Raw genomic sequence first — 12593 nt, forward strand, 5'->3', positions numbered from 1 at the left:
GCTAATCCTTTCTCGAACAATGTTCTGAAAAAGGTTATGGCCAGATTCGTGGTCATGGTTTGTGCATTTGAGTCCTTCAGAAATACAGCTAATTTCTTAACTGCTGAGTCGTATTGACGCAAGGTCGATTCTCGTTTGTCAGATTCTAAGAACCTGATGTTTTGAGGATCGATTTTGGCATCTTTCTGAGCTGCAAACTTCATGAAGTCCATAAAGTTAGGGCTTTCTGAATTCCTGAGGAAGCGGACACAGTCCGCGTTTGTACTAGTTGTGTCAATTTGGGATTGGGAATCCGTTGAGGTCAGAGTCCCAATTCCAGTAAAAGAGGGAACCAATTGCTCTTGGGCCAATTGGGGGCTATTAGAGCAATGTGACCCTTGAACGTCCTGAGTTTGTTCAGGACTTTCAAGAGAAGATTCACTGGAGGGAAGAGGTAAATTTTCTTCCACACATTCCCATCTATAGCCATCACGTCCGTGGCATAAGCCAGAGGGTCCAGGTTGTGAGCCACATAACAAAGAGATCTACCTGAAGCCCTGGTACTTGTTGACAGACCCATTTGAATGACTCCTTGTCCAACGTCCACTCCGACTCTAGCGGAACTGACCGTGACGGGGCATCCGCCACGACGTTCCTTACTCCCGCTAGATGAGTGGCTGACAGGTGCCATTTGTTCCTGTCTGCCAGGGAAGAAACTATGGCTATCATGACATGGTTCACGTGGCTCAATTTGGAGCCACCCCTGTTTATGCAGTGGACTACCACTGCACTGTCTAATACCAACTTGATATGAGACTTCTTGGCTGGATGAAGCTTTTTCAGGGTGAGGAACACTGCCATAGCTTCCAGTACATTGATATGTAGCTGGCAGAATGGTAGGGACCAGGTTCCCTGTACCTTTTTGTACCGTGAGTAGCCTCCCCAGCCGCTTAGTGAGGCATCTGTGTGGATCACTAAAGCCGGCGGAGGGAATTGCAATGGAACTGTCTTTGACAGATTCTTGATCTCCGTCCAAGGGCGGAGTCTCTTTCGTAAGATTGCCGGGATGGGGGCAAGCTTGTTTGCTCTTGATCGCCAAACCTAGTTTATGTCCTTTAGTTTGGCTTTCAGAAGAACGTCCGTTACTGAAGCAAATTGGAGTGAACCCAAAATCCTTTCCTGGTTCCTCCGGGACGTCTGTTAGCTTTTGAGAAATTGTCTTGTGGATTTGGCTATTTCTCTCCTTTTCAACGGCGGTATTGATAGAGTATGAGAGTTTAAGTCCCATTGGATTCCTAGCCATTGGAAACGGGACTCTGGCGTTAGCCGGGATTTGGTTCTGTTTATCTGGAAACCTAGATGTTCCAGAAACCAGGTTACTTTGACTGTCGCCTTGCGGCATGCTTCGATGCTTGTGGCCCACACGAGCCAATCATCTAGATAGGCTACTAGCATTATTCCCTGAGACCTTAGTTCTTGAACAACTGTCTCCGCCAACTTTGTAAATACCCCGGGAGCTATGTTGAGCCCGAATGGCATCACTTTGAAGGAGTAGGCCTTCTTTCCCAGTCTGAAGCCTAGGAACGGGCGGAAGTGTCTCGCTACCGGAACATGATAGTAGGCATCTGTAAGATCTATAGATGTGGTGACGGCCCCACGGGGAAGTAAGGTCCGCACCTGTGAAATGGTCAGCATCCTGAACCTGTCGCAGTGAATGAATAAGTTTAGACGGGATAAGTCTAGAAGTATTCTTCGCTTGTTTGAGTCTTTCTTTGGCACGCTGAACAAGCAACCTTGAAATTTTAAGTTCTTGACTCTTGATACTACTCCTTTTTGAAGGAGTTCTTGGGAATACTCTACCAATTCCGCTGTTGGTTCTTGATAAAAGGTGTTGGATGGAGGGGGGCCTTGAAGCTAACTCCACCCTAGACCTTTGGACACAATGCTTTGGGCCCATTTGCTGAACCTCCACTGATTCCGATAGAGATACAGCATCCCTCCTACCTGGGGATTCTCTCTGGTTTGTGGAAGGACGTCCACCTCGTCCTCCACGGGAACCCCTGCCTCGGCTCGGGGCTCTTCCGGCGCCTCGGAAGGAGCCTCTAGCTCTGCTACCCCTGCCAAACCTATTGAAGGCTTGAAACGGCTGAGTTGCAAATGCCGGGTTGTAAGCAGGAGAGACAGCATAGGAGGTTGAAGCCTGTGCTTGCTGAGACGGTTGCGTCAACAGCACAAACTGCTGTTGAGGCTGCGTTTTGGAGGTTGATGGTTGCGGTACCTGAGATACCGACCGGAACTGCCTGTACCAGAGTTTGTTGTTGGGGGGCCTGGAAGTGCTGGAACTTCCTAGGCCTCTTCTTTGACTTGGGATTCGTTCCGGCGGACTCTGGTTTACGTTTGGAAATGAGTCCCCAACGAACCCTTAGGCTTTGGTTGAACCTAGCCGCCTCGCAGTGCACTTCGTTCACTACGGAGGCTGAGAAAAGGTCAGTGCCCCATATAGATAAGGCGATCAGTCTATTGGGCTCGTGGCGGATTGTAGCTTCCGCCAGCACATGCTTCCTACAATTCCGCAGAGCTATGATGAAATCATACAAGGCTCATTGCATTGAATACAATAGTGACTTGGCAATGATTTTAAATAGCGCCTCTTCTCCGTAGATAAGAGACGATACCTCTGTCATAGTCAGGGAATTGAGAGACCTGCTGAGCCTCATCCTGGCGTCATATTCTGTCTGTATGAGGCCTTCAGATAGCCTAGGTAACCTTTCGCTGAAAAGCGTGATACCGCAGTCCGGCTTAAGCTTACCTACCGAGAAAGTGGCTGGAAGGCCCATCCAGTGATCGGCAGTTCTGGGAAGCAGAAGGGAAGTCGGTTCTGTCTCCCGGAGCTGAGGCATAGGCTCGTCTTTCATGGCTGCCTGTAATGTTAACTCTGTCACCTTAGACGTGAATGGTATAGGCATGTCCTCGTCTACGGTGAACATTGTAAACGGGCTCTTGAATGCAGTAACCTTGGTGTTAGTGCATTGCCACTCTTCTAGGTTACGTATCCATGCCTATTGGGCTTGGTCCCGGGGAAGGATTACCGTCTCCTTCGGGACCTTGTCTTCCCTCCTCATAGCTACTTCCGTCAGCCGGACATAGCCTATGAAAGGAGGCCAGAGTCCTTCCGGATAGAACTTGAAGTCCTCAATCCTTCGAGATCCACAGCTCTCAATCGTAAGCATACCCACTACAAATGGAGCGTGTGCGGCAACCCTCCATGGGTTGTTCGGCTTGAAGGGAGGAAGGGTAGACGAATCCGGCATTGGCAAGCTCTGGGCTGCTTGGCCGGATTGCGCAAGTCCTGTCGCCATATTGTCCCAGAGACCAGCCATGAGGTTCTCCTGGGTGACTAGTCTATCCAAATTGGATTGGATAGACTGTCCTGATGCTTCTACGGTGGAGGATAGTTGAGCAAACATTTCTTGGAACTTGGACTGAACCAAGTTCCCGACCATGCTGCCCATCTGCTGAGTGAGGAGCGGAGTGAGGATTGACTAAATATATAGCGAGAGGGATACTCGACCAGAGAGCCGAGGAGAACTGAGCTCCATCGAGCCTGGTGGCCAACCAAGGCTCGGCCGAGCAGGGCTCCCCCCCACTCCCAGGGAGAGAATGGCAGGGTAGCGGGCCAGCTCACCGAGTGTCCTCCCAGACGCCTCCTCCTAGAGGGGGGGCGTTGCTCGGATTGGCTGCCTGAGACAGTGTGAGCGAGCGTCACTCCACCGAGGTGGGTGAGATGGGGGGGACTGGGAGGGGTCGGAAGCGGGGTGGCTCGTACGCAGTCGCCTGGAGACACTCTCGGCCGGGTGAACAGACACGCGGTGAGAAAGGCCAGGCGATCGAAGGAGGCCTATAGGCCAACTGATGCCGTCTCAATGAACATATAACACATAAAATAACTATCCTGTCTTAACAAGGGGGGAAGGGAAGTAAAAATGAAGTGAGAGAAAAAGAACTGAGTCCTAGAGAAGCTGGGCTAAAGCCAATTGAGAAGATTGGGCAAAGCTTGGCAACTCCGAGCAGCTAGCCTAGATGCCGTGACGAAATAATCGAGGGGCAAGCGGCCAGGGTGGCTCGAGGACGATAGGGCGAAAGGACCAGGGTCCTCCGTACAAAGGGCGCCTAAAGGAGAGGTAACTTAACAACTAGAAAGATACATGCATGTTTGACAATCTAAACTGGAAGGCTAACTGGTAGGCAATGAACCAAGAGCATGTGCTCGGTCGAAGGCTATCCCCCGTGAACGGACTAATAAAATACAAATAATATTAAGAATAATATTAACGTCAATCAAATGCATCATTGATAATCCAAGTATGGTACTGCTAAACAATGCATCGAGCCCAATAGGTATAGGAGACCAATTGGAGCTCGTAAACAGTACTTGACTTGGATGCAGCAACAGCTTGACGTTCCATGATGAAAGAAAAAGGGGAATATTCCAGAAACACAATCAGAAGCAAAGAGAATGAGTGCAGCGTGAATCGTGCTATCGAAAGGAATGAGATCCGAGGCGCTAGCCGTAGTAGTAGCGAGTAGTGGGGTGTAGATCGGCTCCTCTGCTCTGTAGATGAGGGATATTGAAGGAGGAAGAGACTAAATGGCAAGGGGCCTCTGGTAGTGGTTTCACTCGCCCCAGATACCATACCGACACCTTAAATAAGGTGAGTGAGCCAGAATACTCTGGCATTTCCATATTAGCTTTTTTCTCTGGTATTAATAGCAATATTTATACCCTAGAAATGAGTGCTAAGGAATCATTTCACGGAGCGACACAGGCTGAGCCCAGAAATGGTATTGTTACGACAACACCACCACAGCTTTTGTATTCAATGAAATCCGTTTCGTTTAAATACAATTGCTCGAGCGTTTTTTTTTTTACGCTTGATGGTTCTAGCTGAACGCATTCCTTCTTGGAATGGATTACCTGGCAACTCAGGATGACAAGTGAGTGAGAGCTAACGGTGTATTGGGCTGCCTGCCGCAGCCCAGTACCAGCTGGCTCTCCGAGATGTACGGTCAGTTTATGTCTCTCTCCTCTACAATGATGGACTACCGAACCGTATCTCTGCCCGACAATCACAGACTTAGGTCTCTGATTGACTGGGATTCTCGCATACATGAATGACCATCTCTACTGCATCGTCTTGGACATTGCGAGAATTTTCAGACAGAGATATCTCAATAGACTATCATCTTTCTGTTTACCGCACGATAACAGAAGTCTGTAGCCTAGTCTCCCGCTGCATCGCACCTCTGCGATAATACGGAATGATTTCTTCAGACATCTGAGTTGTCTTCTAAAATATCTCGTATTTGTAGGTGTGCAATTGTTTATTGTTCACCCCGAATTACAGATGTATAACGGAAGACATCGCCTGTTCCCTGCCCTGCCAGCTCTACTTCCAAGTATTTTGTCCTCCCTGGATAACCTGAAGAAGAAGAGCGGTTCTTCAGGCAGTACATCCCTGTGTTTTCATTACTGAAAAGCGCCCCGCTTTCATTGCAACTACGACTTCTCACCGAACAGCAATGAAATAGCGGTTTAGCGTTTTCAGTCCTTTGTAAGCACAGGTTCAGAATCTTGAGAATTACTTCTCTCGATTCGACTGTGAAGACGTAGGTTGCATTCACCTTCCACCTTCGTCTTCAACAGCACATAGTGTTGTTTCTCCTTAGCTGAGATTCAACTACTATGAGAATTCTGTCTTGCCATCAGGGACCTCGGTCTCTAGAAGGCAATTGACTTTCGCCTGTTGGGCACATGCCTTGAGAGAATCATCACCTCGCTGTCCGGCATTGGTGGCGAACAAATAGACGATTTGTATGGTCTCTCGGCATACCCTTTTAAAGGCGAAGGTCACATGACTTGCTCGGATGCTTGGACAGCTTGCCTCACACAACCGAACGCAGTCAGTTGGCAGCTGTCAAAGCGCCCAAGTCAGTTGCGAGCTACACTGTGGACTTAGTTCGGTTGTTACAGATCAATCATTACTTCGTCCTGCTAGCTTGTCCCAGTACCCATAACATCGACACCCACCATGGAGTGTCGGTGTCCTATCCACTACGGAGACGGAGAGACTTTGCCGCAAGGGGATACGAGACCGTGAGAGACTTCGCTGCAATGGGATACGAGAATGCGAGATACTTTGCTGCAGACGGATAGACCAGTATGGGTACTGAACATCACCGAAGATTATGTCGAGAAGAGGGATAGGTCATAGCGACTATTCCCTTTTTTTCCTCTGAAGGAACTGCATGGCTTTTCCTGCGAATTCAAGCATCCAGGGGATGGGGAGCTGTGACGCTCGATTTCGTACCGAACTTCGTAGCAAAGACTCAGAATCTTTCAGTCTCTGCCGATCGGTTCGATTCCTTCACAATCCCCTCCCTAATGGACTTCACCGCCTTCGATGCGAAGGAGATGCTGCTTTGTCCTGTGAGGGCGCGACGGCGCTATCTAAAGAGAACTCGACACCTCAGGTCTGAGTGTTGACGCCTCCTCGTTAACACCGGGATAACCAAGAAAGAAGTAACAGGAACACTCTTTCTTTCTGGCTGCGTGAGGTGATCAGGAGGGCGTACAAAGCTGATGGTAGGGACGACATCTGTACCCTTCGTCCGAGAGCCCACGAAGTCGGAGATATTGGTCCTTCCCTCGCGGTCCGCAAAAACTTCTCCGTGGAGCAGGTACTGAAGGCAGGGGTCTGGTCCAACCAGACCACATGCACCTTCTTCTACCTTCAGGATATAGCCCACAGGTCCTTGGACACTTGTTCCTTAGGACCCGTGGTGGCTGCTCAACACGTTGTGTAGCTTACCCAGCACCCGAGCGGACAGAGCAGCATCGCATCCTTGTGTGACTGCATGAAGGGTAGGTGAATGAGAATGTGACTGGCCTTCTCTTCCCCATCTTTTTCTCTCCTTCTACCTGTGGGCAGAGGGACGCGGTCATCACTACGCTGGCTCAGGAGGTGTTGCAGGTAAGCTACTCAACTGAGCCCCATCCTATCCCATTCAGTAGGGATAGGAGCACTTATCCACCACTCCCCCCAACAAGGGGGGGGGGGAGTGGAAGCCAAAAAGAGACAACCCATGACTTCATATTGCCTCTGGCAATAGGAACAAGTTCTTGCTTGCTAGTTTTAAGAGGTACTCTTTCCTCCATCTTATTACTTGGGTCCAGAGGTCTGACCATTGATCCTGGGTACATACCCCGATCAATTGGGCAGAGGCTAGGATCCCTCCCTCTGCTCTTATGACCAGGGAGGGAATCCAAGGTTGGGCGAACACCAGTCTGTTCTTAAGACTCAGATTCCTCCCACCAAGAAGTGAGTCTTCCTATTGTTAAAGGACCGAAAGGTTTGTATTACATATCGGAACAAATGGCAATTTGTCGAAAATGGCATTTTTCCTAACTATACAAACCTGAGGTCCTTTACATATAGTCCCACCTCATGCCACCCCTCACTCTGCATTTTTCCTGGGCCTAAAGCAAAAGTGATTCTTCACCTCCCAGTCGCGAGGCGCGCGCACTGTCGGACAAGCAGTTAACTACCGAACTCTCTTGTTCGAAGCTTACGACCGTTCCAGCTGCCTCTAGTTACCTTCCTATTGTTAAAGGACCTCAGGTATGTATAGTTAGGAAAAATGCAATTTTCGACAAATTGCCATTTTTCTTATAAAACCTAAAACACTTACTGTTCTTAGTTTCTGACACTTGGTAAACCACACTTTGTGCAAAGTAAACAAACGATCTGTGCATAACTGATCCCTACTGCATTCGTGTTGCCTGCTTACCAACGGAGAGCACTTTACCTTTTTCTATTCTAACGTACTGTGTATTGTACAGTACCTGACAGCTGGTCAAACACTTATACATGGTAGTTATATCTAGCATAGTAAACGAAGTGGTAATCTTTTGAATTTTTAATTTAAAGGTTTATTAACACCTAATATTATAAGATTTATTTGCTTAATGATATTAACTAGAAATACTGGTACATAAAGAGAAGAGTATACTTAATTTTTTTAATTTGACATTTGAAAAATTAACCTTTAAGAGCTGGGGTTAAAAAAACATGCAGCACTCCAGACGAGGCAAACTTTGAGGTCGGCCAATTTAAAAAAAAAAAACATCAATGAAAAGAGGAAGATATGCAAGTGCACAGGGTGTAAAAAAAATTATAAAAAATTCTCCCTACCTTCCACGAAAGTTGAAAAAGACTATTTATCCGTAACCCTTTGTGGGGGCCTCTTTTACAAGGCAATCGTAATGTTACTAAGTTATACATGTTTTTGCTAATTATTAATTTAGTAGGTGATTGTTACCAGTTTAAGGTTCTTTAAATCCTTTTGTACATTTTTTATTACTTTTGTTCTGTAGTTTTATAGCCTTGCAGGTTATATTACCCCACTAAAGAAAGTGCTTTTGTTTCTAGTTTTGTTTTCATTATGTGTATTTTTGATGCAAAATAGCTTTACTGTTTGTTACTGTGCATTTCAGGAGTGATACATTGTTACATTTTTAGATAAAATTAGGGATATAATTTTAAGATTTCCATTATGGCAAGAAATGGCGAGCCTGTTGACAGTTCTTCCGGATTGCTAAACATAAGAGAGAGAGAGGGAGGTGTTGCTTATTTGCTAGTGAAAAGCAAAGCAGTTAGGTCTTTTGTTGTAGGAAGTATTGGAGCTTGCCACTTGTGCAGGAGACTCCAGGATTTTTTCTCACTTATTGACCGTTCACCTTGGATAGTAGTGCAACATATGTACCAGGATATATACAGTGGTCCCCCTGTATTCACGGGGAATGCATATCAGACCCCCCCGTGAATAGTTAGAACCTGCAAATAGTTGGAACCCCTACGAAAATGCTTAAAACCTCCTATTTTGTTAGTTAAAACTCAAGAAAAACCCACTAAAAATTTTTATACCTGGTTTTTCTAATAGTTTTATTACAAAAAGTGCATTTTATGATGAAATTGATTAAAAAAAACAAGGAATTTGTGGATATTTATCATAGAAAAATACTGCGAATAGACGAATTTTCCACGAATAATGGGGGGAAATGTTCCCAAGAGGAAATCCGCAAATGTGTAAGTCCGTGAACCCGGAGAACGCGAATAAAGGGGGTCTACTGTACTACAGTGGATGTTTGCATTATTTAGAGTATGGTTCATTTCTTGCAGATACATTACTAGTGTAATATATATTCACCAATGAAATTCGTGGTGCTTATTATATTGGGTTATATCTTGGTAGGCTACTGTATTATATGGTAAAAAATACCAAAGTAAATATTGTATTTGAATATTCCAGGTAATACCCCCAGCATGGGGAAGCTGTGGTAGTGAAAGAGCATACCCTGTTGCTGAGACTGGTAGCAATTCACCTCAACGACCTCCACCTGCTATCAGCCCCAATGTTTCAGGGACAGTTGTTGTTGGAGGGGAGAATCTTCCCTCACCGTATAGCTCAGGCCATAGTGAGGAAATGGAACCATTAGTTATAATGATTCCCAATACAGAGCCTCCTAACAGAACAGACATAACTGTAGCACCTTCACCACTGAAACCTGGGCGATCTTTTTCCATCATTCAGCCTCCTATTGGAACTGCTGGGGCAATCAGCCCACCACCTGTTACAATGCGGCTTACTCCATGTGACCCTCAGGCAAGCATACGAAGGAGATCAGCTGAAGTTTCTCCTCAGGCTACGTCATACAGAGAAGGCAGCCATCATGGTGAGTATTGAGCGTTTATTTGTGAAAATATCACAATTTCAGTAAGGCCCTGGTTGGAAGTGTTTACTGATGCTGTGATGAAGGTTTGAATTGGGGTTCAAGACACCTACCAGAAATATTAGAGTAGAAAGTTTTTCCTGGCTGACATTCAAGTTAATTGTGTTACAGTTTTGATTAGAGCTTTGCTGTCGGAAACAGTGATATCAGATTTTATTTTTTTTTATTTAAAAGTTGGTTGTTGCATTAGTTATGAAAAGTTTCAAACTGCTGCATGAAATAATTATTGAAATTTCTTTTATGTGTGGAAGCTTGTTACTGTAATAGTTTAAAAGGGAAGTTCAATCTGTGCTGACAGAAATAAGCATTTTTCCACTGAAATAGAAGTTTATTGTTGTTGTGTCTCAAATCTGAATAGAGGCTCAAACTCCAATGCCAGATATAGTGATTTAAATTTTTTTTTTTCTTAAAAGAGTTTGTTATAGATATTAATATAAGTTCAAATTGTTTTAAATTTGTTGTTCACTGACCAGAAATTTGATAATGAGGTACAGTTTTAGGTATCTGTGTGAGTTAGGAACCTTAACTCTGTGTTTTTGTTAAATCTATCTACTTCATAATAACCATAATAACCCAGGACAAACATGCCCTGAAAGTCGAGTGTTTGAGATGTAACAGTAGCGTTGATGAATTCTAAAGCTTTTTGAAAATTCTTGTTTCCTTCAGAGAGATTTTGATAAATACAGCACTATGAATCTGATACCATTCATGTAATAAGCAGTCTGTATTGCAAGAAGTGTGCTGTTCCCTCTAATGATTAAGTAGCTACACACTAAAGGCTGCCTTGGATGACAGTAACAATGATTGGATGGGCTTATTGAGGTGTATCAGGATGAGTCTTTTTCAGGAAATCTATCCTGGTTACTACCAGTCACCACAAACTTGTATGATATAAATAATATTCTCCAGTATGTCTTGTTGACTTGGTCTGGTTTTTAATGAATGGCTTATTGCTACCAATCTTAGGCATGAACTTAATCAGACCTCTTTGACTGATCTACATATTTTTATTTCATTGCTTTTAATGAATTAGCCCACTGTTGCATTATTTCTTGCTTTATTGCTTATGGTTTTGATTAATTGCTCATTTGAGCAATTATTCAAAACCCCTTTGACCTTTGAACATCCTTTAATATTGTTCCTTTTCACGAATTAGCCTACTGTTGTACACAGTCCTTGCATTGTTGCTCAACCAATAAATTTATTACTGTGGCATTTCTTAATGATAGATTTAATATCGTGTTACACATTGTAGATGATGACGCTAAAAGTAACCTAATATAGAAAAACAATAATGTTAACCCTTAAATACGGCAAAAAAGTTTTTTTTTTTTAAATCACAGCATGCTTAGTTTTCAAGATGAAGAGTTCATTTTTGGCTCCTTTTTTTGTCATTGCCTGAAGTTTAGTATACAACCATCAGAAATGAAAAAAAATATCATTATCATATATAAATATTGGAATACAGGCAGTCCCCGGGTTACGACGGTCTCGGCTTACGACGTTCCGAGGTTACGACGCTTTTCAATTATATTCATCAGAAATTATTTCCAGGGTTACGACACATGTTCCAGGGTTACGACGCATGTTCCAGAGTTACGACGCCTACAAACGCTGATCTGGCCGATGAAATATGACACCAAAAATGCAAAATAATTAATATTTAAAGGTTTTTTTTATGAAAAATGCAATAAGAATGCAGTTTACATAGTTTTGAATGCACCTAGAGCATTAAAAGTAAGGTTTTCTTAGGATTTTTGACAATGTTCCGGCTTACAACGATTTTCGGCTTATGACGCGTCTCAAGAACGGAACCCCCGTCGTAACCCGGGGACTGCCTATATGACAGCGCGAAAATTTTTTTCGTATACGTATAATTGTATACAAATTGCTCTGTGAGCAAAACGGTTAATGCTAATAAGTTAACTTTTTTCGTTGTATTGTACACTAAATTGCAATCATTTTGGTATATAACAAATTGTAAAACGATCAAAGCAACTCAGAGAAAATATTATTACAATATAATGCATGAATTCGTAACGCGCGGATGTTAAAAAAAAGTATTTTAAAAAATTCACCATAAATCAAAATATTGTGCTAGAGACTTCCCATTTGTGGCAAAATGAAGGTAATTGATTGAATATTACTAGACTGTAAGTGTTGTAGCTTACAATTGCATTCAACCATTTCGGTGGAGTTAAAGTTGACCGAGATCAAATTTTTTCTATTTATCGTTATTTATATGAAAATATTTCAAAACTGATAAAAGCTAAAACCATAAGTTATTTTTTTGTTGTATACTACATGAAATTGCACACATTTGCATATTTAAAACTTTATGTAACGTCTAATATAAAACGGTGCAAACATTACGACAATCGGACGAAAGAATTTCTGATTTTTTCGGCAGAGATACCGCACGGACGTAAGGAAAAAGTTTATTTCATAAATTCACCATAAATCGAAATATTGTGCTAGAGACTTCCAATTTGTTGCAAAATGAAGGTAATTGATTGAATATTACTAGAATGGAAGAGTTTTAGCTTACAATTGCGTTTTTTGACCATTTTGGTTGAGTCAAACTTGACCGAAGGTTGAAATTTTGGTACTTATCGTTATTTATATGAAAATATTTACAAAATGATAAAAGCTACAACCATGGCTTGTTTATTGTTGTATTCTACATGAAGTTGCGCACATTTTCATATATAAAACTTTATGTAAAGGCTAATATAAAACGGTGCAAACATTACGACAATTGGAC

General features: G+C 43.5%; 1 protein-coding gene across 1 annotated transcript in view; it reads left to right on the plus strand.

Moving 5' to 3' along the window:
- LOC135200667 (uncharacterized) overlaps positions 1–12593 on the plus strand; it is a 199829-nt gene that overhangs the window by 64532 nt on the left and 122704 nt on the right. The window contains exon 4 of the mRNA XM_064229275.1: positions 9349–9772. Within this exon, the coding sequence (XP_064085345.1) occupies positions 9349–9772 (424 nt within the window). The remainder of the gene's footprint in view (positions 1–9348; positions 9773–12593) is intronic.

This window comes from Macrobrachium nipponense, chromosome 27 (assembly GCF_015104395.2).
Source record: "Macrobrachium nipponense isolate FS-2020 chromosome 27, ASM1510439v2, whole genome shotgun sequence".
Classification (NCBI taxonomy): domain Eukaryota; kingdom Metazoa; phylum Arthropoda; class Malacostraca; order Decapoda; family Palaemonidae; genus Macrobrachium; species Macrobrachium nipponense.